This window comes from Anguilla anguilla, chromosome 3, assembly GCF_013347855.1.
Source record: "Anguilla anguilla isolate fAngAng1 chromosome 3, fAngAng1.pri, whole genome shotgun sequence".
NCBI lineage: Eukaryota > Metazoa > Chordata > Actinopteri > Anguilliformes > Anguillidae > Anguilla > Anguilla anguilla.
This window is the reverse complement of record NC_049203.1, coordinates 52,982,247-53,007,603: the sequence shown is the minus strand read 5'-3', so window position 1 is coordinate 53,007,603 and position 25,357 is coordinate 52,982,247. Positions and strand designations below refer to the sequence as shown.

General features: G+C 47.5%; 1 protein-coding gene across 2 annotated transcripts in view; it reads right to left on the bottom strand.

Annotated features, from left to right (window-relative positions):
• Window positions 1-25,357, bottom strand: part of stag2b (stromal antigen 2b) — a 38,623-nt gene continuing 13,266 nt past the window's right edge. For both annotated transcript variants that reach the window (XM_035411290.1, XM_035411291.1), the window contains exons 2-34: window positions 20,692-20,828; window positions 20,406-20,484; window positions 20,155-20,313; window positions 18,942-19,038; window positions 18,562-18,638; window positions 17,782-17,986; window positions 17,362-17,513; window positions 16,343-16,416; window positions 15,774-15,897; window positions 15,559-15,657; window positions 15,074-15,153; window positions 14,856-14,963; window positions 13,330-13,441; window positions 12,297-12,414; window positions 10,056-10,159; window positions 9,592-9,684; window positions 9,267-9,356; window positions 8,945-9,148; window positions 8,629-8,699; window positions 8,455-8,542; window positions 8,179-8,259; window positions 7,407-7,499; window positions 7,117-7,291; window positions 6,688-6,827; window positions 6,491-6,592; window positions 6,104-6,252; window positions 5,823-5,951; window positions 5,238-5,443; window positions 4,637-4,895; window positions 3,318-3,428; window positions 2,893-3,019; window positions 2,473-2,550; window positions 1-2,060 (exon numbers count right to left, since the gene is read on the bottom strand). In XM_035411290.1, coding sequence (XP_035267181.1) covers window positions 2,037-2,060; window positions 2,473-2,550; window positions 2,893-3,019; window positions 3,318-3,428; window positions 4,637-4,895; window positions 5,238-5,443; window positions 5,823-5,951; window positions 6,104-6,252; window positions 6,491-6,592; window positions 6,688-6,827; window positions 7,117-7,291; window positions 7,407-7,499; window positions 8,179-8,259; window positions 8,455-8,542; window positions 8,629-8,699; window positions 8,945-9,148; window positions 9,267-9,356; window positions 9,592-9,684; window positions 10,056-10,159; window positions 12,297-12,414; window positions 13,330-13,441; window positions 14,856-14,963; window positions 15,074-15,153; window positions 15,559-15,657; window positions 15,774-15,897; window positions 16,343-16,416; window positions 17,362-17,513; window positions 17,782-17,986; window positions 18,562-18,638; window positions 18,942-19,038; window positions 20,155-20,313; window positions 20,406-20,484; window positions 20,692-20,735 — 3,852 coding nt within the window. In that variant the 5' untranslated portion in view covers window positions 20,736-20,828 and the 3' untranslated portion in view covers window positions 1-2,036. The remainder of the gene's footprint in view (window positions 2,061-2,472; window positions 2,551-2,892; window positions 3,020-3,317; window positions 3,429-4,636; window positions 4,896-5,237; window positions 5,444-5,822; window positions 5,952-6,103; window positions 6,253-6,490; window positions 6,593-6,687; window positions 6,828-7,116; window positions 7,292-7,406; window positions 7,500-8,178; window positions 8,260-8,454; window positions 8,543-8,628; window positions 8,700-8,944; window positions 9,149-9,266; window positions 9,357-9,591; window positions 9,685-10,055; window positions 10,160-12,296; window positions 12,415-13,329; window positions 13,442-14,855; window positions 14,964-15,073; window positions 15,154-15,558; window positions 15,658-15,773; window positions 15,898-16,342; window positions 16,417-17,361; window positions 17,514-17,781; window positions 17,987-18,561; window positions 18,639-18,941; window positions 19,039-20,154; window positions 20,314-20,405; window positions 20,485-20,691; window positions 20,829-25,357) is intronic.

Sequence of the window (25,357 nt, the reverse complement as noted above, 5' to 3'; positions counted from 1 at the left end):
CACAGTTGAGGAAGGTTTACTTTTATTCAAAAAGTTACTGTCTCCAGACATAAATACAAATCAGAAAAGTACACTGGACGACAGAAGGTAGAGAAACAAAAGGTTAAGATAATATACTGTATATATATATTTATATATGTGGGTGTTTTGTGTGTGCACGTGTGTGTATGTACATTCATACACAAACAAATGTGCACAGTCCTTTCAACAGTTCTGTCAATGCAGTTCGGAGGGACAGAAACACTAGACAGTTATTTTCAAAGCATGATAGAATTTACTTACGTAAATGAATTACGTAAAAAAAAAAAAGGAAACAAAAAAAAACAAAACAAACATATGCCGTTTATCTACTTTTTCCTCAATATTACACTCAACTTGTTTTATTTTATTTTTAGTGGCTGAAACAGCCCAATAATTAAACTTTTAAACATGACTGTTTAATTTACTTAAACGGAAGATTCCTGCATCAAAACAAGTTCTGTATTACAAGCATGTTAAGGCTAAGGCATGGAATGATTATAAAGAATATACCTCAATAGACAAAACATTTCATTAAAATGTACATTTCGTACTATAAGTTAATGTTAGACTTAAGCTTTGTCTAGCTGCCCAAGCACTGCAGAGTAATATTAACTTCCCGATAGGAGTTTAAAGATTGGCTGTATCTTACAGGCTTTCATATCAGGATTTGTGAAAGGACATATTAATATTGGAAAACTTAAAGCTGAATTTCATGTATCCGTTTGTGACTCTTATTGAAACTCATTTACACATAGGAAAAAAGATATAGAAACCTGAAGACTTTGCAAAGACAAAGAAAAAAAAACAATATAAAATACAAATTTAAAAATCTCTCGATGCATGACTACACATGCATTTTTTTTTTAACAGTTTCTTATACATTTCTGGAACCTTGCAACTTTAGGTCGGAATTTGAAAGTAAGAAAAACTAACTGCACAATTATAAAATCAGCACCAATTTATATATAACTTTATTTAAAAGGTAGATACCTATTCCAACACTCTAATAAGCTGTATATCTGTTTTGAGAAAATTATTTTCAGCAAACATACTATACCAAGCTCTGCTTTAATTAGACACAATACAGTGGCACAACGGGAGAGGTTTCCACTGGCTTTCGTAAATATTAGTCTCTGAAAAGGACCGGCAAACAGTTCAAATCTTTGGGTAAGCTTTGTGACTACCGCAATGTACCGACATTCTGCTTCCTGCACTGCGTGGAGATCTTCAGAACTAGCGGGGATTCCGTGTTGCAAGTGATTCAATGCAGAAACCCGCCCAGAGACTGCCACGCTCTGGGGCCTGGCTATTTCCTCAGTTGCACAAGATAGTCAGTGGGGTGGGGGGGTGGGTGGAGGAGGAGGGGCTGGGGGGTGGTTGTCAAAAACACAAACGAAAAAGAACTGGAGACTTCCCTCCATTTTTCACACATCAGATAGATCAGAAGAATAAAATATTTTGATACGCAACTATGATGAGCAATAACCTGTTTATAAATTACTAATTTACACCTAATTACTATTACAAAGGGCTATACATTAAACAAAGTTTTTTTTTTAAGTTACAAAAAAAAGTTTATCCCCTTTTTATATTTTTATTTCAATTTTTTTATTTTTTAGAAAATACCACATTTCCGAAAGATCCCAGGAGAGTTCATTGTTAATGATGCCTTTGACAATAGATGACATTTATCCTCACTTTTTAAAAACAAATTTAAATATATGGCTGCAGACAACCCTAGATTCCATAGCTTTCAAAACTGGTCAGCCACCGTGTAACTAAACAGATAAAGCTTACCCAATGATTGCATGTTTTAGTAGATTTTTTAAAAACTTTTTTTTTCTTTTTTAAGTTTAAACAAGTCCCCTTGTAGGGCAAGCAATGCTGCCTCAGGTGCAGTTTAGTCCATAGAATGTGTGTGAAATATTCTCCACACAACACACCTGCACAGCATCGAGAGGTTTATTTTAACAACACAAAAAACATCCTCTTTCCATACACCTTCCAACATTAGCTTAGAACATGGAAACTCCGAGGACCTACGAGAGAGGGAGAAAAACTCAGCGTTTGTTTGCATCGGACACAGCAAGTTCAAATCCTTTTTGCTAACCATTTCAGCTCTGGCATTACAATTTTAACACAACATAATATACCTAATTTAATGTAAAGTTAGTTCCTGCACATTAATACCCCATCCTCATTATTAGAATTAAGACTTCAGATTTAAATTTCTGCACCAATTAAGCAATTTCTGCTTAATCTACTCTTTCATAACATTTAGTGCCATCTTGTGGGGATAAGAGTGTGCACCTAATGTACACACACTCTGGAAAACCCTCACATCAGAGAATGTGTTTTTGAGAGAGAGAGAGGGTTGTCGGCTAGCTAAATTCAGACAGGCTAACTGCACACACGATAAAGTGAAATCGGGTTAGCACACAGAAGACTTACAGACTCATCCATGATTGAAGCCGGGTCGAAAAAGTCAGGCTTCAGCTCTGATCTCTCCCTGCGATTTTTTGACGGTGGCTGTAAAAAAAACGTAAAAAAAATATATCAGACAGTGAAAAGAATGAGAAGGATAAATAATGACTATAATCCGTTTACAAACAGTAAAATAATAAAATGTTCTCATCTATACATTGATAGCTCCTTTGCTAATATATTCAGGCATGTTTTCATTTGAAGCCACATTTGCATCAACACAACACGCTTTGCTTTGGTTGGGTTGCTATGCGGACAGGACAGGAAATTCTTACTGGCTGTCAATGATTCTATAAAATGTATGAACGTGTGTGTGCACTTTTAACAAAACACAGACAAAGTCAACCTCATCATCATTCAAGGTTCCTTCAGAGTCGCAGATCATACCAGGTCAATATCCATGGTGTCAAAGTCCATCCCTTCATTGAGGTCCTCGATCCTGCCTTCAGATGACATCATCACATCTTCCACAATTGGCTCCTCGTCATCCTCCATGAGTCCGGTTCCACGGCGACTGGGGAAACAAGTAGGCGAGCGGTCATCCATACAGTAACATGCTGGTTTAACTAACATTGTGACAAACCCAAATGGAGGGCAGCTCTGGGGCAGGTGTCTGAAGGCCCATCAGTGGTCCATATTAACGCTCCCTGCATACATTTGTAACTCTTACAAGGCCGACTGATAAATTGCTGACGCGTATAAACGAATCGCACTCCCCAATTGTAATTTTCACAGAGGATTCCTGGGTCGGCCATTACTGGGTTTTGGGCCGTCTGCACGCTTGCGCGTCCACGGGGGGAGGATGCCCTTACATGGCGTGCTGCAGGTTACTCCTCAGTTTGGCGTAGTTCATAGCCGCTCGCTCCTGCTGCTGTCGGACCTCCTCCTGCTGTCTCTGGGCGAGCATCCAAGTGACCTGGGTGCTGAAAGCAGACAGATGAGTTACTAATCAGCGCTCGTGTCCATGGCTACCAAACACCTCTGTTAGCGCCATCTTCAAAGACCTAATTACGTAAAGCTGGGGCCACTGTATTTGTCCTTTATTACTACTTCTGTTATTTACTTCTACAGTTGGGTATTGAATGAAAACAATTCAAGCTTAGTACCTTGCTCAAAGGTGAAACCTTTTTACACTCCAGAGCAATTTAAAGAAGAAAAAGAAGTAACGTCAACGAGAGTGAACTCACAACTAATGTTGTGGTGGTCCACATTTATGGCAGCTTTACGTTTAAAAAGTCGATATCTAATTCTTTTCATCAGTCTCACTCACTGTTAAATGTCAGTACATAGAAATGCAGCCTGGCCACAATCGGCTATTTTATACATTCATTTAGCATGTTAGCTTACCAAGTGGGCCTAAAACTGGGGCAGCGATGCTGGCTAGCAAAGCTGGTTAATAATGGTTAGGGACAGGGGTAGAGCTAAAGGGGTCTAACAGGAAAAGCTTTACCGAGCATTAGTGGGTCTTTAGGGAACTCGGCTTGTGACTGAGGCTGCTGGTTCAACTCCCAGGTGGGGGCACTGTCATTATACTTAACTAGAGCAAGGTACTTAAGCTGAATTGCTTTAGTAAACATCCAGCCATTATTAAAGTCACAGTAAACAAAGAATGTAAGTCGCTCTGGATAAGTATGCCTGCAAAACGACAGAAAATGTAGAGCACTGACACACAGCTATAAAGAAATGCCAAGAGGAAGCCCATGTTGTCTAGGTTGTCTATTTAAGTTGCAAAGGTGCTCGAGTAACAATATTAGATTTCCAATCCAAAAGGCCAATACAAATGGTAAAATACATCATGTGTGTGCATTCCACTAGTGTAAATGCTGTATTTCAATTGCCTTTCTGTACCTGTACATTATTTATACCACAGAAATGCAATGCTAAGTTGATGCCGTCTCCTAGATCACTCCACAATTATATGATTAATCCGTAAATATTACTGGCATGGAGATTTTGTGTGAAGCAGAGCCATTACTATAATGTTCTTTGAATAAAGCTCTACGACTTTCATACAGTCGTCTGGTGCAGCTTTAAGGCATAATCGAGAATAATGCTGCCTTATGCAGGAGTGCTGTCTGTGTTTCTGGGCTAGCCCTGCAGAGGTCCCACGGGAGTGGCAGGGAATGCTTACTTGTAGTCCATGGGTGTTTGATGGTGGTGTGGCTGTGGGGCCTGGGGGTGGGGGTGCTGCTGCTGCTGGGCCTGCTGCTGCTGCTGCTGCTGGTCCGGGGGCAGGGCGTACACCCCCATGTAGCTCTCCTCTGGCCGTATCCTCTTGGGGTCCCTCATGACGGTGGAGGTGAGGTGCGGCGAGGGCATCATGACCGGGGTCTGCATGGTCTGCTCGCGGTTCATCCACATGCTGTCGCCGCTGCTGCTGCTCTCCTCGGCTGCGGGGGCGGAACGGGGAGGGGTTAGCCGCGGGCGTCCTCTCGCCTGTATCGCCAAGCTCTCATTCGCTCAGAGGAGCCGTGAGAAGTTCTATGGCCTACTAGTGTTGCAGGCCATTAACCCTTTGAAGAGGTTTTTTTTTTTTTTTTGGAACGTTTTTCAAAATTCTAAGTCAGTGTTCTAGAATTCTATTGCTTTCAAATACGAGTAGTGATTGTGACATCAGCATTAGAATGCACACTTACAAACATTCTAATCACACATTTGTGATGGTACACCTTAAAGGGGTAAACCTAGCGACACAGCCCCAGTATCTGAGAACGGGGACTACGGCCCCTCACCTTCGGCCAGTTTCCGCTTGCCGGTGGCCGGCTTGGCCTTCTTGCTCCTGACGGTGGAGCCGCGGCTGCTGATGCCGCTCACCACCGACATGGTGTCGTCGTCCCCGCCCGCCTGCAGGGAGTTCCGGTAGGAGATGAGCGGGAGCCAGCAGTCCTCCCTCTGCAGCGCCATCTGGAACGTCATGAACCGCTCCAGGTACACGTGGCTGTTGGGACAGACACACACACACACACACACACACACACACACACGCTCATTAGAGCTCATCAGACAAAGAATACAGCTCCTCTCAGATTTGGGTAAATGCATGTGCAGCCATGATAAAATCTCTCTCACAACTGCCTGAAGCGCAACAATCCTGTGGCGCCCAATGAGATTTACTCCAATACGCGATTCCCTATTGCTCCCTACTGCGTGGGCTGAGCGATACTAAGTTTCTCCTGTGCTTGCACTTGGGTTGCTTGTTAGGCACTTTCCACGCAGAGATAAAACGGTAAACGTTTCTCGGTGAAGAGCCTTCAGGCTTCACAGCGGCTGCGGTCCCTGAACAGGGCTCGTCAGCAGCGCGCGTCCAGATGGCTTACACAGTGCGCTTGTCCTGACGCATCAGTTTGGAGGAGAACTCGCTCAAGATGTCCAGGAAGGCCAGGTTAACGGGCGGGTGTCCTTCTCCGTGCGGACTGGGCTCCTTGAAGGCAAACTCGATGCCGTCCCTGGAAGAGAGAGAAACGGAGATTGCAAGGTTTCCATTCAACGTCACTCAAACGGAAATACACGCTTCTGTTCTCTATATGAACTGACCCAGCTTCAGGGCAGTTCAAAGCCCAACAAGGCTGAGGCAAAGGTGCGCGTAGGGCTGACTCACTTGTGTAACATGGCGATGGCTTCCCTGGTCTTGAGCTGGTCCAGGCCGAAGGTGAGGGAGAAACGGCGGGCGAGCTCCTTGATGCCGCAGAAGGCCGAGGACGAGCGGTCAAAGTTGTACCCGAGGTCCGACAGCATCTCGTTAAACAGCTGCAGAAGAATTACAAGTGTTCATACATTGAGAAGATAACTGCTACACGTTCATACACGACTGAATTTATGCACTTATTTATCTACTTCACATCTAGGCTATGACAAATTGGTAGTCACTCAAACACGAAAGAATATTATTCAAGGAATTTATTCAGTGAATTCACTGGTTGCGCAAACAAGAATTTCACATTTCACCTCAAACGTGCAGGATCACAAACTTGGGCACCGCTCTTACCTGCTGCAAACTCAAAATGAGGGTCTTCGCACACTGGATCTTGTCGATCTGCCTCGTTTTGCTCATGGTTTCCTTGATGATGTCCCCGTAGTCGTTGTAATACTGTTAGGAGGACAGAGAAGTCACGTCAAAGGGGAAAGGAACGGGAGCGCAAACGGCGAGCCCTAAAAGCAGACAGACGGCGAAGGCCCGCGTACCCTCATGTATTGCTTGAATATGTCGGCCCCGGTGTTGATCTCCACCACGTTGTAGATGATCAGTTTGCAGTAGGCCGCCAGCAGGTTTCGCCTCTTGTGCAGAGCCTCGATCTTTCCCGCCTCGTCATCCTGCTGACCATCTGCTCCGAGCGCAGGAGAAAGAAAGCCGTCACAATCCTGCATCGCATTCATTATCGCGTCTGCACCGTTCAGCGCAGCGTGTCCATCATACTGCCTGCATTTCACAAGCACAAATCGCAGGCGTGCTGAAGAACGATTTGTCTCCCTCTAGTGGTTGGAAGGGATTACTGCACAAACCAATGAGCACACAAAACAGGCCGTTGCTTCAAATGAGAGGTGGCGGGTCAGTAGGGCAGCTGTTTAAGAGATCTATGGCCTTGAGCTTCGGCTCGTCCCTACACGATTCACCTGCGCTGTTGGTGTCGTCGTCCTGGTCGATGAAGACGTGGTCCAGGATGAAGCTGAGCAGCTCGGACTGCAGGGAGGAGTCCGGCGTGTACACCAGCGGCTCCAGGACGTCGCGGCCCCCGGCGACGATCTGGTGGCTGAAGATCATCAGCATGTCACAGAGGATGGTGAAAGCCTGCGGGAAAAACCGGGGAGCCAATCGGTGAGCGCGCCCGCTCGTTGCCGGGGGCGACCGGCACCTCCTCCGGAGAGAGGCTTCGACACTGGAGGACACCGAATCCGATACAGACCTGCTCTTTGACGGTGGTGTTCACATTTGTTAGGTAGCGCTGGCACATCAGAGAGAAAGCCCTCATCTGCTTCCTGAGAGTCACCATGTCCTCCTGCAGGGACACGGGGACGGAACGAGCCAGGGATTAAACAGAATCCCTCCTCATCAGCTCACCCACACAGTACCGTTCATTAAAAGGTACCAAACAAAAGTTCTCTCAGACTAGCATGCACTATCCCGGAGGGAAAAGACAAGAGACTGACAGCTTCTCCCAAATGACCTGCAAGCAAGTTCTCTTGCTTTTCCTTTTTCGAAATGCTATTTTTACATCCGATAGACGTTTCTGAGACGCGACTTGAAGACCATTTGGCAGAGGCCGTCTGTACTTTTCCTAGAGCTGCTATACCTACTTAGGGCAAGTAAGCGTTACAAAACGGCAAGTAAAATGTCAATGCAAGTACAAACTGTAGACACCTGTAACATTATTAAAGGTTAAACGAGATTTAGAGGTTATCGCTTGGGAAAAGACTAAGACATGTAATTACATAAGCCACAGTGTTCCAACTACACATAGTACAAACCGACATTGTTAGGGCTACTGTAATTTTGCCGTACTTACAAAAGTAATTTGCCATATCAATTAAAGTTGTCACTTGGAAGTTGGACACACATCTTGAACGTCACAGTAGTCACAGTAAGCTGTGTTTAATAAAAGACTGGTAAAAAAGGAGAGGGGGTAGGCCAGCTCGGGGAGCTCACAGAGCAGCACCGTTTGTTTGAGCAACACGCACCTTTTTGGAGCTGCCCTCCGAGACCTTGGCCAGGTGCCAGAGGATGACGTAATGAGCGCACTGCAGGGCGTGGATGACGATCTGGAGAGAGAGAGAGAGAGAGACGGTGTTAGAGACGCACTGGCGGAGGGCTGGATCTGGGCCCTCAGAGGGCGGAGAGGGGGCTCCGGACCCAGGGCCTCAGAGGAAGGAGGGGGCTCTGGATCCGGGACCCCGGAGGGAGGAGAGGGGGCTCCTGGCCCTCAGTGGGTGGAGAAGGGCCGCAGCGCTGCTCACCTGCTCAGGCATGTCCCCGTTCTCAATGCCCGTGTTCAGTAACTTGTAGTTGCTGGTGAACAGGTCCCATTTGGAGAGGTCGTGCGCGCTGGGAGAGAGGGGACACGAACCAGGTCAAACATCAACCGCCCGCTTGAAGACAAAATGGCGGGAAAATCGGTCACTCTCTCTTACTTGTGGAAAGCGGTGATCCTCTTGAGCGTGGACAGGACCTGGTACGCATCGTCCTCATCGGGCTCCTCCCCCTGAGAACCAAATCAGTCAACATGCAGCCCGTTCACCTCGCTCAGCTCCTTAGTAACCCCCCTGAACCTTAAACTGAACCACTGTCACCTTAACACACCCCCAAGACACATACAGCTCTAACAGTGGCACTTACACACCTAACTACACAGACACATAAATCTCAGTCCATTCGGTTCAGCATGAACACAGACACATCCTAAACAGCTTCACTATCATGTACGCAGATTCATACACACACACACACCTCCTGCAGGAAGTCCTCCAGCAGCCTGTTGAACTTGTCCACCAGCTCGTCCAGCAGCTGGCTGCGGGCGATGTCCACCCTGTTGAAGATGGTGAACTCCTCGTTGCAGAGCGCGTGGTAGGTCTTGGAGCAGGCCTCCAGCACGTCCGTGTCCGTGTGCTTCTCCACGATCTCCCTGATTTGCCGTAACAAAGACTCCAGGTGCTGCGGGGGGGGAAAGACGAGAACGCGGGGCTCGTGGGTAATCCGGTAAAGACCTTTAAAACCGCCGCGCGCCAGGCGAGGTCACGGGTGGGGGGTGCTGTGGCACGCCCGCGCTCACCTTTTCTAATCTCCCTGTGGTGTATATTTCCAGGTCGAAGAACTGAGGAAGATGCAAAAGATTGGTCACCTTCTCAGCATCTACAGAGTACTGGAGAGAAAAGAGAAGAGGAAAAAACATTATAAAAACCTGTGTGCATTTTAGAAGATAAATAACCAGTTTAGACACACTAAGTGAAGGGATGACAATAGCAGTTTTCACTATTCAACGACAGGCATGTATGGCAGTGTACTGAACAGGCTCCGTACACTAGCCGGCTAACTGTAAACCCTGGAATGGCACACAGCGCTACACCCTTCAGGTCCGGTCAGGGGGAAGCACACACCTTGGCTAGCAGAGGGGGCAGAGCCACGGAGAAGAGCTCGGTTATCCGAGTCCGGTCGTCCAGCTGGGTTTTTTTTTCCTTCGCCGTCAAAACCTGAGGAAGAGATTACAGCGAGATCAAAGGAACCGCCGCGCAGGTGCGGCTAACCGCACGGGGCGGTTTACAAAGCCAACATGCAGCGGGAACACCCCAAGAGCAATGATGGGAACACCCCAAGAGCAATGATAGGCACCAAAGTCATAATTACAATAAGGTGCTATTAGGCTGAGGAAAAAAAAAAACATCTAAATGAGATAAGTTTATAGCCAAAAAATGATCCTGATAAGCAATACACTTGTCTGAGCTCAACACCGATTGTACATATAATGTTCTCAGTTTAAGGTGTTTAATGGAACAGCGGTGACTATGTACAGTGCGACTCTGGCGGCGGCCCACCGCGCGGCGCTGCGAGGGCGGAGTCTCACCCGTTTGCCCGTCCCTCTGCCCACGGGGGGGTGGCACTCTGCCGCCTGGCGGATGGTGCAGAGCATGATCTCGATCAGGGCCGTCTCCTGCCGGTCCGAGAGCGCTGGGACACAGGGAGGGGAAGCTTCAGGAAAATCTGGCAGGCAGCTTGCAAATGCCACCCGCCGCTCAGCCACTAAAACCCGTCCAACACTGGCCACACGGAGGCGCTACAACACGGCATTTTACATTTTGGCCACTCTCTCACAAACCCCGAGGCCAAGGGACAGATTCCTCGAGTCGAGCAGAATCCAACACTTGCAATGCCAGCGGTTTGACAGATTTGTCACAATATTTGGGACTCTGACGAGGGATTCTGACCACAGTTTCTTTGCTTTATAGCGCCACCTTCAGGAAAGGTACATTTTCTGTGCATTTTTTTTACCATAGCTCTGGCATTCTTAAGCCGAGATTAAAATATGGCGTCTACACACTCAGTATAGAGGGCTGAATAAGATTTACACAGTTAATTTGCCATGTTGTTTTCCATAATTTAAAATACTGCGGTCCACGGCCAAAATGAACATGTCCGAGATCGATGGGCGAAACGCAGGATTCAGACCCCTTGGATGCTGACGTACTTTAAAAAGCTGGGGCGAATATGAGCAAAAAGAAAGCGATGCCTAACCTCAGAATAACAGGGAAGCCCCCTGAAACCCGGTTCTAAATGAGGACCAGTCCTAAATGAGTAAAACCGGGAGTATTCATAAGTTCCGACTGTTATTGGTTCTGCCATCGGTACTGGAAAAAGTACTGGAGTGAGATTTCCATAACGACAGGTTTCATGGAATTTACAGAAATATCGCAAACATAATCTTTCCGCTTTCTCTCACTGCCCCAGTTCACACCTTGCATTAAGATGCATTTTTCAGTATCCCGGTAAGATATCAAGGTACAGATAGCATTAATGGGATCTCTCTCCCACCCTAATTTGGAATGACCAAATGCCCACGGCCTTAATGGAACAACTCCGCTGCACGAGACACAAGCGGTCTCAAGTGTGTTTACATTTCACTTGAGCTGATGACGACAAGGCTTGCTGCCACAAATCTAATAAAACAACTGCCAGTAAGGGAGGCAAAACAAGCGATATCCAAGCAACCAAACAGATTTTTCAACCGCTTTGCTCGCAATCCTACATTTCTCATCCACTGCAGGTATGTTGTACGCATAGGGGCAAGTACAAAATTCACTAGGCTAATAACGAATTATTAAAAATAGGCCAATGAAAGAAAGCTAATTATTTTGTTAGAAACATATTTTAAAGATTTGGCAACTCATCGTAGATTGTCAGGCCGAAGCTGCAGCCACCGTGACCCAGCCCACCCCTCCTCCCTCTACCACCGGTCCAAGCCAAGTTCAAAGTCCCTTTGTGCCTGCAGCTATTGGGAGTGGGTGGATGACAGAGGATAGCTAATTTTCTAAGTTCTGCATTCTGTTTGTTTGAACTTCTAACCTTCTCCTGTAAAAAAAAATACTGTTTATTTTATTCATTTGTTGTCAGTGAGATATTAGAGTGTCTATAATAGTGACTTAGTTAAACCACTGCTGCTGCCCCCCTGCAGAAGAATAATTTGTTATTCAATTCTTTATTGTTAAAAATAATTTGTCTTTTTTCTTCCAAAGTAATCAAAAACCACTGATAAAAGAATACCTGATAATACCACTGATAATAAGAAGTACCAAACCAAAAGCAGTATTGATAACAGTAGTAGTAGTATCAATAAAAATACTAACGATACTCACCCCCACTGAATAGCGCATGTGACCTGGACGTGACAGTCCACAAAGCACACTAAGCATAAATAGTTGTGGCTCCATAGTGCCACCATCAGATGAAGCATGCATTTTTCATATTTTTAACCAACTCCTCAGCTACCTGGATGGCATTTAAAATCCTTCCATTCCAAGATCGATCAGTTAGGTATTCTGTGTCATTCATTACATCCTGACAAATGATACACAAGACTGTGCAGTTATGTGTGATTTGCTCAACCCTGCTTGGACCCTGTTCACTCCTGCTGGCAGCTATATCTGTTATTAGTATTATTATTGTAGAAGAGTAAGACTGGATCCAAAGACCACTGGACAACGCATCTCAGCTGCAGGAATAACTGAAATCCATCTGTACAAAGAGGCTGGAATATAGCATGACTGTGCGCGACTGGGTGAATCACGGTGGGTGACTCCTGTCCCATTACCTTCCTCCCCGGGCAGGGGCTCGTCCAGCAGCAGGCTGATCATGCACTCCCAGTCCTTCAGCAGCTCTGCCGCGCAGTCCCACATGCTGTCCACCAGGTAGGCCGCGTGCTCGTGGAGCTGCAGGGGGTCAGGGGTCAAGGGCAAGTTAGCACAGAAAACCTCACCGTTTCTCCAACAAGCAGAACGGCGCATTAGTGCAGCATTTCTGCAATCTGTGCACTCATCAACATTCCAACAGGAAAAACAGCATGTTAGCGTGTTGCTGGAATCTGAACGCTCATCAACACTCCCACAGGCAGAAGCGTGCATCCGTGCTGCCCTTACTGCAATTTCTAAACTCAACAACTCCCCTACAAGGGGAACAGCCTATTAGTGCTGCATTACTTTTATCTGTAAAATCTCATAAGAATGTTAGTGCAGTGTCTGTGACCTCATCAACGCTGCTACAGGCAGGATAGCACGTTAGCGCACCACCACAGCCATACACATCTGTCTTCGGCCTCAATCCTTCAGTTACACTGTTCTAACATTACAAGCCTCTCTCTACAATTGCCCTTTTCCTGCTACAGACATTCAGTTTTAATCATAATCAGAGCAAAATCGATAAAATACACACACACACATGCCTTCTTTCCATATGTAGCAAAGTTTAAGCCATTAGAAATGGTGGTGTAAAGTTGAATCTGTGACCCCCTGAACCTACATTTAAACAAAACAACCTTTATCAAAACAAACGAACGCTGCCAATCGCCAACGTAAACACAGCAGTGCACTGAACTTCCTACACGATGGCCCAGCCTGGGTTCATCAGTCTCATGGCTTACCAGTTCTGCTACAAGAGGATCCCGCCCCCGAATGCGTAGCCCCACCCCCGCACTTCCGCAGCACAGTCACGATACAGAACGAGCAAGGAGGTGATGGCGGTTGTCATAAAAGAGCAGTCTCGTGACAGCACGCCGAGACGTATGGAATGAGCTTTTCACCCACACCCTTTTGAGAGCAAAGCCAGTGAAGAGAAGCCGTTAGCCATACCTCGCTCTCCAGGAAGAAGAAGACCGTAGTCTTGATGAGGTTGGCGTTGGGGCTCTGTCTGCCCCTCCTCTTGGGCATCCCGTCCTCTTCGGGGTCGCGCTGACTGAAGAGTCTGGGAAAGACGAACCGCATCGCGACCGTGAAGCACGAGTCGACCGGGCCACAGCGAACGCTCTGACCTCAAAGCTGCATAGGGCAGCCAGGTCGTATGAGTAACACTCTGCCGATCGCGGTGACTCCTCCTCATCATCATTTACTGTTTTTTTTTTTTTAATTTGTTTCTTTTTTTTTTTAGAATGCCCAATTTTGTATTTGACTTGGGTTTTTTTTATCAGTTAAATGAAGAATAAAAATAATGAAGTGCTGCTTGCTTGCCTTTAGAAAGTCTCCCACCTGCAGAGCAGGAAAATAAGGCTAATTTTTTTAAAATTAGAAAATGGGGAACAAAAGCTAAATGCAAACTGCCAAATTCAATTGAGAAAGCAGCTAACGCAGCTATCCAGATAAGCGAGCCTGTTCACAATGATTTTCTCAAACTTTTAATGTTATTATGAAAAATACACCTCAGCTGTCTGAACTAAATAATGAATGAAAATGATAATATTGTGCACGGTTACGGTTTCATTGAATATAGCAAAGCTGACAGACCATTTGCCCACGTAAGAATGGATCATGGCTGTGAACGCATCAATATTATTCCAAGCACAGTTAACCAACTTTGTAGACCAGATTTAATGATGAAACTTATTCATGGTTAACCTATAAGCAAGCGCAAGCTAAACACGCAGCCCCGTTCAGGGCCTTGTCCCATTAGGGCAAGATACAAGAGCTGCTGAGGACACTGACTGAAATGCACCCCCTCTGACATGTCTCGAACATTTTAGGGTACATCTCTGTACCAAGGCCCAGAGCTTCTGCACTATCCAGGGGACCCATTTACAGCTTTGTGCTGTGTGGCAGAGCTCTTCAAGAGGAGCTCTGCCACAGAGCACAGAGCATTAGTCAAGATGCCTGACGCTGCCTCTGCTCACCCAAACTCAAACACAATCTGGCAACCTGCCCTTGCATCTCAAGCAGCCAGGCGTAAAACCCTCACTAATTGGGGGAGGGAAAAAAAAAAGTTACTTTGATCTTTGTCTTGACGGGGTTTGGACCCCATCCTCGTGCCTGAAAATTAAATCCATTTCGCTCGCAGCGGGAAGATCCGCGGGGGCGTTCTGCACAGCCCAGCGCGCTTTCGCCAGAAAGACAAATCTCCTAAACAGCCTCCAGTGAGCACGCTCCCCGAGTTACCTCTGAGGATTCGCTCTCTCTCTCTCCGACTCCGCCCTGTCTCCGCCTCCTCCGCCTCCTGCCTGCCTCCGCCTCCCTATCTTTATCTACCTTCTCTAAAGCAGTCTGTTCTGGGGGGAAGACGAGGAAACCTAGGAATGAGGAATCTCATTTGTTTAAGACCACCGTTCGTCAAATACTGCCTCAGAAATGTGACTGTCTGTCGGAGAATAAATGTCAAACACGCGACTCACTTTTTGTAGAGGAACTCCCCCGCCGCCACAGCTACTGGCCGGTGAGCGGAATACACGAGGTGGTACACACTCTCGCAGTCTTCCGCCGTGAGAACTTCATCGCTGCTACTGTGGGCACAAGGCAAAATGGCGGACGCTCAGCACGCGGCCGTCGAAACGAAAGCCGCATTTCCCAAACGCACATTTCACGCAAGTTCCCGGAAGCCGCGGACACTTACTGTAATACCAGGGTAAGAAGTTTTATTGCTTGAACTGCGACGTCGTATTCCTTGTCCAGTGTCATTGAGACGATGCGGTCCTGTTCAGGGGAGGAAAAAAACCTTCACTCGCTGCACGCTTCAAACATCAGTCAACATGAAAAAACACTCAGAAACGGGTCACATTAAATGCAACTATATCCACTGTTCAGTAAGGAAAAGAGGACCTCCACGGAGATGTAGAGTCATAATGAATACGGCTGACTCATTTTACATTAATCCGACTGAGAGATGATTACACCGCCACACGGCAAAAGACACGCACATCGGCGCAGACTTAGCGCGGTGTACAATGTCAGCAGAGATAAGGGCAGACCAGAGGCTTTTCATTTCAGCCATGGCCCTGATAACGCTGTAGCGGAGAAGGGGCAGTTGGGAGAGCTTTGAGGAGGTGATGCCGCTGTCGCTGAGGAGAAAGGAGGCGGGGGGGTGGTGGGGAGGCTCACCTTGAAGCGGCTGGTGAAGAGCTCAAGCTTGGTGTTGAGCTCGCGGTTGTAGTACAGGCCCTGGAGCGCGGTCAGACACTTCAGCCTCACTTCACCTTGCTGTAAACAGGAGAGGGAGACGGAGAAAGAGAGAGGCCCGTTAGAGCTAACGGCTTTAGGGCTGCGGATAAACGTGCGCGGCGGGGCGCTGGGGGAGGGGCTAAAGGATGACTCGCCTTGTCGTGCATGGTCCACCCCACGTACTTCAGGTAGCTGTCATTGAGAAAGGCGTCGCTGTACATCTTCATCCACACCCCGATCTCCTCGATGCAGATCGCCCGGATCTCTGCGATCGCGTCGCTGGGGGGGGAGGGGGAGGAGGAGGAGGAGGAGGAGCGTTCTCAATGGGTTTTGAAAATAAACGCCAGCACGGCTCCCCCTGAAAAGGACTCTTCCCCCGGGGAGTCGCACCAAAAACAGACTAGCGCAGAGGTCCCACTCCCAATATGCTGACCAACTGAAAGTACCACAGACGAAATCCTCATAGAACAATCTTTTTAAAAGTTTACGTTAAATTTTTCTGCATTTAAATACGACTACATTATGCGGTGTTATCATCAGAATTGACTAATACACACATACCAACACACATAGGGCAGGTAAAAGCATAGATCTCTGTGTGGCTGTCTGCTTGGGCATCAGCATATAAACTCAATCTATTATAATACATCTATTTTTAATACGTAGACAAGTACAATTAAACACAACGAGAGAAAGAAAAGACATTGCTGGTGCCGACACATACCGGTATCTATGAACGAAAACGCCTTTGAATATCGCATTCATCATGTTTTCAATTTCATCCTGGTTTTCTTGAAGCTGAAAGGAAAAACAGATGGCAAGTCAGTAAATAATGCCAGATAAACCCATCCCCCCCCCCACCTCTCTACCTTGCATGCACACGCACACTACACCTGCCAGTATTTTCTGACATAACTCACTTCATACAGGGCCGGCTACTCTGGTTTTGTCATTCACAAAAAGGCTTAATTGGATTTCCAGCGTACGGAAGAGGAAGAGAATCAAGCGCTCGTCGTTAGCAGGAGTTGAAAAAGATTGCGGGCCTCGTTTGCGCGATAAAGACCTCGCGCACCGCCATCCTCCGTTTCATAATTAAAGCAGCCAGCAGATGGTATCCCAGCAGGCAGCGTGGTTATGTAACTCAACGTTAATTAACACTGCCAGCTAAACGCAGATACCGCTACGAGAAGCCCTGGCGCATCCGCACGCGCACGCCCAACACAAACACACACACTGGCCGCAGAGATCAGCGACGCGCTGGCAGGTGATCGGCCGGAGACTCTGGCTCGGTCGGCGGAACGGGTCTCATATTTGACGCAGTGGCGCTGGGCTGGAAGGTCACACTTTCTGCACTTCAAAGGAAGCGGCTACTCCTTGCCCGATACCTTTGATTCAAACTTTTGTGGTGTATTAAGGTCATCTCCCTTTAAAAACTTCAAGGTGAATCGCTGATTTTAAACGCATTTAAAAGAGCCATGCGTGGAGATGAATAGCAAATTTAATCTCGGGATTAAACTCTTTGCGTTTGTTGGGGGAGGGTGGAAAGAGAAAGCACGTCATCTGAAATGTACGGAATCCTTACTATCCTGCGACTGAGATGCAGGCACACTCAAAACAGCATGTAGTGGTGTTCAGTGGGAAGGAGGCCGTGTGTGTTAAGCATGGGGTGGGTGGGGGCAGCGTGTGTGTGTTAAGCATGGTGTGTGTGTGTGTGTGTGTAGGAGCAGGACCGCTGTTCCTCACCTCTTTGCGTTTCTGCAGTAGCAGCTCCAGGCGGTCGTTGGCTCTCTTGCCGATGATCTTGTTCCTCTCGGTCTCGTACTGACGCTGAGTATTGTCCATGTTGATGCTTAGGTTCAGTGCAACATTCACCAAAGCCGTCATGAGCTTCATCGCTGCATGGGCAGGCACACGCACAAACACACACACATTTTAACGTCAGACCTGCACTTCACTAGAAATAAATGACAAATTCAACACAGAAGCCTTTCTCAGACACCCTTATATTAACATTTGAGGATTTTAAAGGGTTTTACGCCGATTCATTCTCCATCATTCTGAATTCATCATAAGATACCTAAAAAAAAAGGGTCTTTTGACTGACCAGACGGTAAACGAATAAACACTTGAAAATACGGAATGCGTGGGGTGGGCGGGGCTAACCTGCCAGGGTGCTGGTGTGCCGGAAGGCTCGGACCTGGGAGTCGGACAGCCCGGTGAGCAGCGAGATGACCGTGTCCATCATGTACTCGTCGTAGATGATGCTGTACTGGCACTGCCGCACCAGGACCCCGATGAACTCGCAGAAACTAGACTTGAACTTCTTCCACTGCGGCCCGGCTATGGTCAGGGGGTAGTCTCCGCTGTCCTGGAGGGGTGGGGAGGGGGGGCTGCGTTTAAACCACGGGCCACTTCGCGCAACTCCATTAAAAAATTTAACAAACACCGGGACGCTTAATTGCGATGGGACGAGCGAGCGGCTGGGGGAATCCGAGGCGCTTTCGCGCGAGCGGTGCAATTATGGCCGATCGATATCCCGTGCGTCGGATAAACAGAGAGCGGGCAGAGAGGCCCAATTAATTCAACACAGGAGCAGAGCCCGGAGCAGGAGGGGATAAATCAAGTGTGAGCACTAAGCTCGGACAGCGCTAATGAGACCACCGCAATCAAATAAACTGCAACAATGGACTATCGAAACGTTACCCCAAAACGCTTTCCGGCTATCGCCAAATAACCTGTCGTTATCCATTACGAAAATTACAACGCTTCAACATTTGGTTTGCGTGTAACATCTCTTCAGGCTGCCGGCGGAAGCAGAGGGGAATGAACTCGTGTCCCCGGCAGCCTGGAGCAGTACGCAGTGCAGTTTCTGGAAATCTATCGTGTTATCAAACACAGCCACCGATCGAGTTACGGTCAAGAGTCGGTGGTTTCCAAGGGTACCTCGTCAAACTCCTCGGTCATCTTGCGGATGATTTCAGAGTTCTGCATGTGTCTGAACATTTCCCCGCTGACCACCCCTACGATATGGATGAAAAAATAGGACAGACAAAAGACATCTCTAAACAGGCTGAAAAATTACAACAACAGCAATTATAACAGTAACAAGTAAACAAAACAAACAATAATAATATTTATCATTTACACTGCTAATTATAATTTTTTACAGAATAATTTCATCTCATTGTTACCACCACAACAAAAACCAAAACTACCTGGACACTGCCAAATTGTCCCAAAGCCATCTCATTACTTCCCTGTTGGTGTAGCCCCGGGATGAAACAAGGCCAGATGGAGTCAATACAGTGCTGACGGTTTCTTACCTTTACAACCTGAACACTGGATGAAGAAGTTGATTAGGTCCAGGAGTGCTATGTCTCGGTCATGCTTGTAGGACTCAATCCAGTCATCAACAACAGTCTATGGGCACAGAACAGTCAATAAGAATTTCAAAAGCCATCCGTCTCCACAGGGGAAAAGACAAATTGCTTGAAATGTACACACATCTTTTTTCATTAAATTGGCAAGGAGTAAGTGCTCAACTATAACACTTTCATACAAGGAAATGGCCATTTTGCAACAATGAAGGCAAAAAAATTCCCATTCAAATTGCATTTTTTTCATGAACCTTGAAAAAGAATGAACATACAATTCAAGAATAAAACATACAACTGCCACTCATTCTACTGGAATTAAAATCTTGGAATTGATTTAAATACTTCTTGAGATGTTACTTTTGCAATATTTTTTAAATCTGTGCAGACATAGTTGCGAATGATCCTGGCAGAGCTTTTAGCAGAGGGTTAAATGTACAATCCAGCCAACTGTCCAGTTCTGACTTGTGCGTGCTGATAGTGCCTTCTAGTGAGCCAGCAAGAAAGATGGATGCAGTTTTACTTCTGCAAAATATTTTTCACCACTTTGCTATGATCCTCAAAGGACAGCAGGGTTTGACTGATTTCCATGACTTTCATCCAAAATACAAACTTTCCACAACTGAGGGAAACCTGTGTGAGCCACAGAGTAAACTCAGTATCCTGAGACCAGAGAGAGAGGAAACTGAGACCAGAGAGAGAGGAAACTGAGACCAGACAGAGAGGAAATTGAGACCTGAGAGAGAGGAAACTGAGACCTGAGAGAGAGGAAACTGAGAACTGAGAGAGAGGAAACTGAGACCTGAGAGAGATGAAACTGAGACCTGAGAGAGAGGAAACGGAGACCAGAGAGAGAGGAAACTGAGACGAGAGAGAGAGGAAACTGAGACCTGAGAGAGAGGAAACTGAGACCAGAGAGAGAGGAAACTGAGACCAGAGAGAGAGGAAACTGAGACCTGAGAGAGAGGAAACTGAGACCTGAGAGAGAGGAAACTGAGACCTGAGAGAGAGGAAACATAGACCTGAGAGAGAGGAAACAGAGACCTGAGAGAGAGGAAACATAGACCTGGGAGCGTGGAAACAGAGAGCGGAGACCAAGGAAACAGGGAAGAAAGTGCACCAGAGAGAAAACAAAGACCCCAAGGAGTCATGAGTCACCAACCTGCATGGCACTCTTGCCAAGCTTCACCACCTCGAACAGCATCATGTTCTCCATGCCATTCTCCTGGTGGTGGCCGTTGATGCGCCCGAGTCCTCCAGCCTTGCCCGAGGCCGCACCCTTCCCCTTCTCCCCGGCAGCCCTCTTGCCCTTCTTCACGGTCTGCGGCAGAGAGACGAGGCGCTCGGTCAGCGTCCGGCTGCCGCGCACGGCTCCAAACACGCACGGATAACGGGGAACACACAGCTCCTTACCTTCCCCTTCCCCCCGGTCGAATTCCTGCCATCCGGATCATCGAAGTCCGTGTCAGAGGAGAAGTGCGTGTCAGTTTCCCTGTGAACAACAATGATTACCATAAATAAACAGGTACGGTAAATGGGAAACTTCAGGGTACTATGCGGGTCTACAACTTGTGTTTTTATGTGGGTACGTGATTAGGAGTTCACACTGGTCACGCTCCCATTTAAATGTCATGATTGGACAAATTTTGAAAAAAGTTAATTGGACAAGAGAAGGCACTGTGTAAAACGCAATTCTTACTGAGGGTAGTGAAACTCTGCTTGTAATTCTGGTGCTGCTATCATTTCTTTAACATCTTCTGGACCACCTCAACTTAGTAAGGACTTCTGCTCCTCATAAACCACAACAGAGGACTGAGATGGCTCTCCAGGCGAGACCTGAAACACAAAAGAGAGCACAAACAGAGTCACGCGAGGTGAAAAGTGGGGCCTGCCCAATGGGCTTTCAGGGTCTTAACAACCGCAGGGTTTTTTGCGTGTTAGCGGGCAGCCAAAAATAAATACACAATTTGTACTGCTCACTGAAATTAGTAAGTTACAGGAAGATGGAAGGCATAAAAATAATCAAACATGGAACACACTCAACTTTATTAAATGATCAATACCCCCCCCCCCCCCCCCCCCCCCCCCCCCCCCCCCCCCCCCAAAAGAAAATTCTCAACATTCGTTTTGTGAACACTTTTTACATTCTGGTATTGTTATCTATTGTTATAACAGTAATGGGCTTCAAATAAAGATTCACAGATATGTAGGAGCATTTTTCTAATTTGATGAATTATGAAAATTAAGTTATTGTATCAAGTAATTTTATCCAGCAAGTGTGCATACACACACACACACTTTAAGTTTCAAAACTTATGCACTCTACACATTTTCTTAACGCAACCAATTTTCTGTTCTATTCAACGGTTGACTTATTTCAGCAAGTCTGAATTTGCCCAATGAGTGCACATGTGGCACAAACGAAGCCTTCTGCTCCCGATCCCCATAGGCTACTGCCTCATACCGTTCTCTCCATTCATGTTAGTGTTTTATTGCCAATGTAAAAAAAAACAATGTGCACTGGCAGTGCTCTGCTTAATCTCGCTATATCTGAACGGGCACCACGACAATAACAAGCTTCAGAGGGACCAGAGTGGAGAATCAAAGCCGGGAAGTGCTGCCACTTAAGCGCTAGTCAGCTTACGGCCACTAGGGGAGCAATATTGCACTCCTTTTGAGCCGTGGTGCCTCGCTATCATTCTCTGCTGCTAATCTACACGCCGCATCCCAGGCTGTGGCTACAACCCGATTCAGGAGATCTTCTCTTAAAGCTACAGGTGATCAATTCTCCAGAAGCCCGCATGTGAACTTTTTAATCTCCTTTCCCATAGAGCAAAAATGAGATTCTGAAGAGATTACACACTTCACCATACATGTATAAATAATATATTTATACACTCACACATATATATGTATATATATGTACGTACGTATAAATCATTAAGCATGTGTACACAGAAGTAATAATATATATTTATACACTCACATTATATATGTAATTTATTACAGAAAGATACGCAACTTCATCTCCCTGTTAACCACATGGTACAATCTAATCTTTGTAGGTTAGGGGAAAGCCATTTTTTGAGTATGCAAAGTCTAAAACGGAACTTGTTCTCAGAGCACAAATTCATTACTGAACCAGCAACTCTGACGAATGGCAGTTACGGCACCATGCTGTTGTTCTGATGCCAAAATGCATATGGAGTACTCCCAGCCCATCCGCAACGTGCCAATATGACGGTGCCTGCGTCACTGCTGGCATCAGGGACAGCCGGAGGCGCATATACCGCAACTGTGAAAATGCCCATTTGTTCCACACAACTGTGTGCTCACTACTCATAACAGGTAAAGTTCTAGTTTTTTTAAGATTCCCCAAAAGACCCCAAACTGAGGAAATTTAAGAAGTGATGCACTTTGCAGTAATCCAAAACATGCATGTAATCAAATAACACTGACATACCAACTAGCAAGAAAAACTTCAATTCTATTAGCTACCCAAGTACAAACGTTAGCTTGTGGCAATCTAATAAGCAGCTCACATAGAAATGAAAAGCACCATCAGCTTGGTCCAAGATGTACAGCAGCTCACTAACTCAGTTATTTTGGCTTATTCTTGAACTGCAGATGATGCTGCTTCATTGAAACAAATGAAGTTTACAGTCTTATTGCTGTGTAATATCATGCTGAAGCTATAGAGAAAAGCCCAAGCTAAAGACTGCAACACCGCCACCCAAAACAGCGTAGTGGTTTTGTAGCCCGGGCAGTCAGGAGGGCAAGTAGTGCTTCTCAACGAGACTAGAAGCATATTTCTCTATCAAACTGGATAGAAAGAGAGGCAGAGAGAGAGATGGAGGTGGAACAAGTAGAGCTAGTACAGTAGCGGCGACAGTAAGCCGTCTTCCACGCTGTGTCACGCGCTTGGGAATCAGCTTCGTAGGGCGGTGAACATGAAGGGGCCCTGGGAACACACAGAGGCCAGGTGACGCGCACGCGGCTTTCACGCGCCGGCTTTAGCACTGGAGTGCTGGCGTAACAGAATATCCCAGGCCGCGCTCCTCCAGGGCTCGGGCTGGATGACGGACGGGCGGGCGGCGCAGGCGCATGGCGAGACCGCGTGCGTGTGCTGCAGCTTCGCCTCAGGAGCAGCGTCTGACTCGGTCCGCCGCTGCGTCGACAGCGCTACGGCTAAAACGACACAGGCACTCAGACTGTGTCACTTCGCTCTCCCGCTGCAGCCTGCCCTCAGGGGTCTGAAGCCTCAGGGACAAGACCACTCTCAGCTTTATTAGCAGACAGGGTCAGTTACTCCAGCCAGGCTCAGTCTTTTCACAGCACATGCTATCCCGCCCCATCCCCAGTGAAGGCTGACAGCCACAATGCAATTTCACTTTGCTAACACAGGCTCATTGCTAGTGTCGTTTTACACCCCGCGACAGCGTTCAGTTTCACTATCTAAACACGGGGTTATTATTTCATTTCGGCTTCTCTGTTCCTCTCATTTCAGTGTCCCAAGCACAGGTCGATTCTGTGATTTTATCCATGCAATACGAGATGATTCTTTTGTTCCTTCAGCCTGCAGGCACACTTTCAGCATGTACCCTGAGGTCTCTCCGCGGTGCCCTCGCCATGTACGTGTCAAGCAGGAACAGAAGACCGGACCCCATTCTCCCGAGTCAGGCCCACGCAGGACAAGGTTCAGCCGGAACATTCCGGAACGGTCACGAGCGCGGACGCCGCGCGCTCAGCACGGAGAACGAAGGAGGCAAATAGCACCGGCTACGGCTCGGCCCTTCCAAGCCAGCAAAACTGTGGCCGTCCTTTCAGATAGAGAGAGAGAGAGAGAGAAAAAAAAGAAAATAAGAGGGAGAAAAAAAAAATTTAACTAAAGCTTTCCGACCGCGAATATTAATCACGGCGGACGTCTTGGGGGCCCGAGCGCCTCGGGATGGAAAAGTCTTAACCGAGACGCTGGGTCGCAGGCGGCAGCCGCGCACGTGCAGCCTGCGCGCAGCAGAGGAGGAAAGGGGCCTGGTAAACCGCTGCGGTCAGGAGAGCGTGTAGCGCGTAACCACAGGAACGCAGGCCGGCTCGGCGGAGAGGGCCCCGTGCAGAGAGCGGCGGGGACACCTGCAGGGAGAGCGGGGCCACCGGGGGCCTCTGCGCCAGCGTAGTCTCAGACGGGCACACAGAAAAAACCCCTCCAAAACCCTGCCAGGCCTCGGGTTCAAATCCCTCGGGTAAGCTCCGCGCATTCCGGCGAATCCCCGAGTCCTCTTTCAAACGAGACGAACGGGCCTCTCACATACCAGCCCTGCCCAACCTCTGAGAAAGCCAGCGCTCATTACTGATCTCCTGCGACATAATTATTCATCAAAACTACCGCAGGAGGGAAGGAAGAGGGTTTCAGTGATTTAGCTGACAGACCTAAATCAAAGAAGGGAACAAGGGAATCCATCTTGGGCCATTAACCTCATTGTTATCATACTCCCTCTGGCTTCACCTTCCGCTGGACAGCAGCCTGCTTCCCGTTTCGTAACCGAGTACCTCCCAGAGATGCTGACTGACGCCTGGGACACACATTTCAGGAAGAGGCCAGCCACAGGACCAAGAGCCAATCAAAACGCAGAGATCAAAAGGGTAGCGGGCTTTGTGACATTGTGTGAACAAGCTATATAAAAACTCCCTAACGTCGTTTTAAGATACTGAGAAACGCAACGTGCAGGACCCCGCTTTCTCCCGTTTTCGGAGCAGTCGATGTCACCTGCTTTTCGGTCCGCCCCCCCGCACGGCGCTGGAGAACGGTACACCTGTGACCCACGAAGCACGCGAACGCCACCTGCCTTCATCAAGCCAACGAAACGGCGCTCTGCCAGGGCTCGGTCGCCGCGGCAGGTGCGCCTTCCGGCAGCTGCGGCTGGCGTCAACAGGAAGCGCGCACGGCGACACGCACAGCGCGCTAGAGGACGAGCCAGACGGTCGCGCGTTCCCTCCGACGCGAAATGGGCCCGCCGTTCTACGCATTTTCCAGCACGGACACAAACTCTTATTACTGATGCTTTCCTTACGAACGCTTTCATGAGCATCACCTCAGCCAGAGGTAATGAGGACTAGAAGCAGAAAGTCCCAGAGTCAACATCCAAAATCACAGCCTTCAAATTGGGAGTCCGCTCGGTGGGTTAAAGCCAATATTCTGAGAGTCAGTGCTAAATAATTAACTCTAGCATTGTTTTCCCAGTCAGCATGAGAGGCAGGATGGGGGGGAAATGAAGAGGGCCGGTGTGTTGACTAAGGCGTACGAGTAAATAATAAACAGAGCCAAAAAAAAAAAGCAAATGAAGGACACTCGACAAGATTGGCGGGCT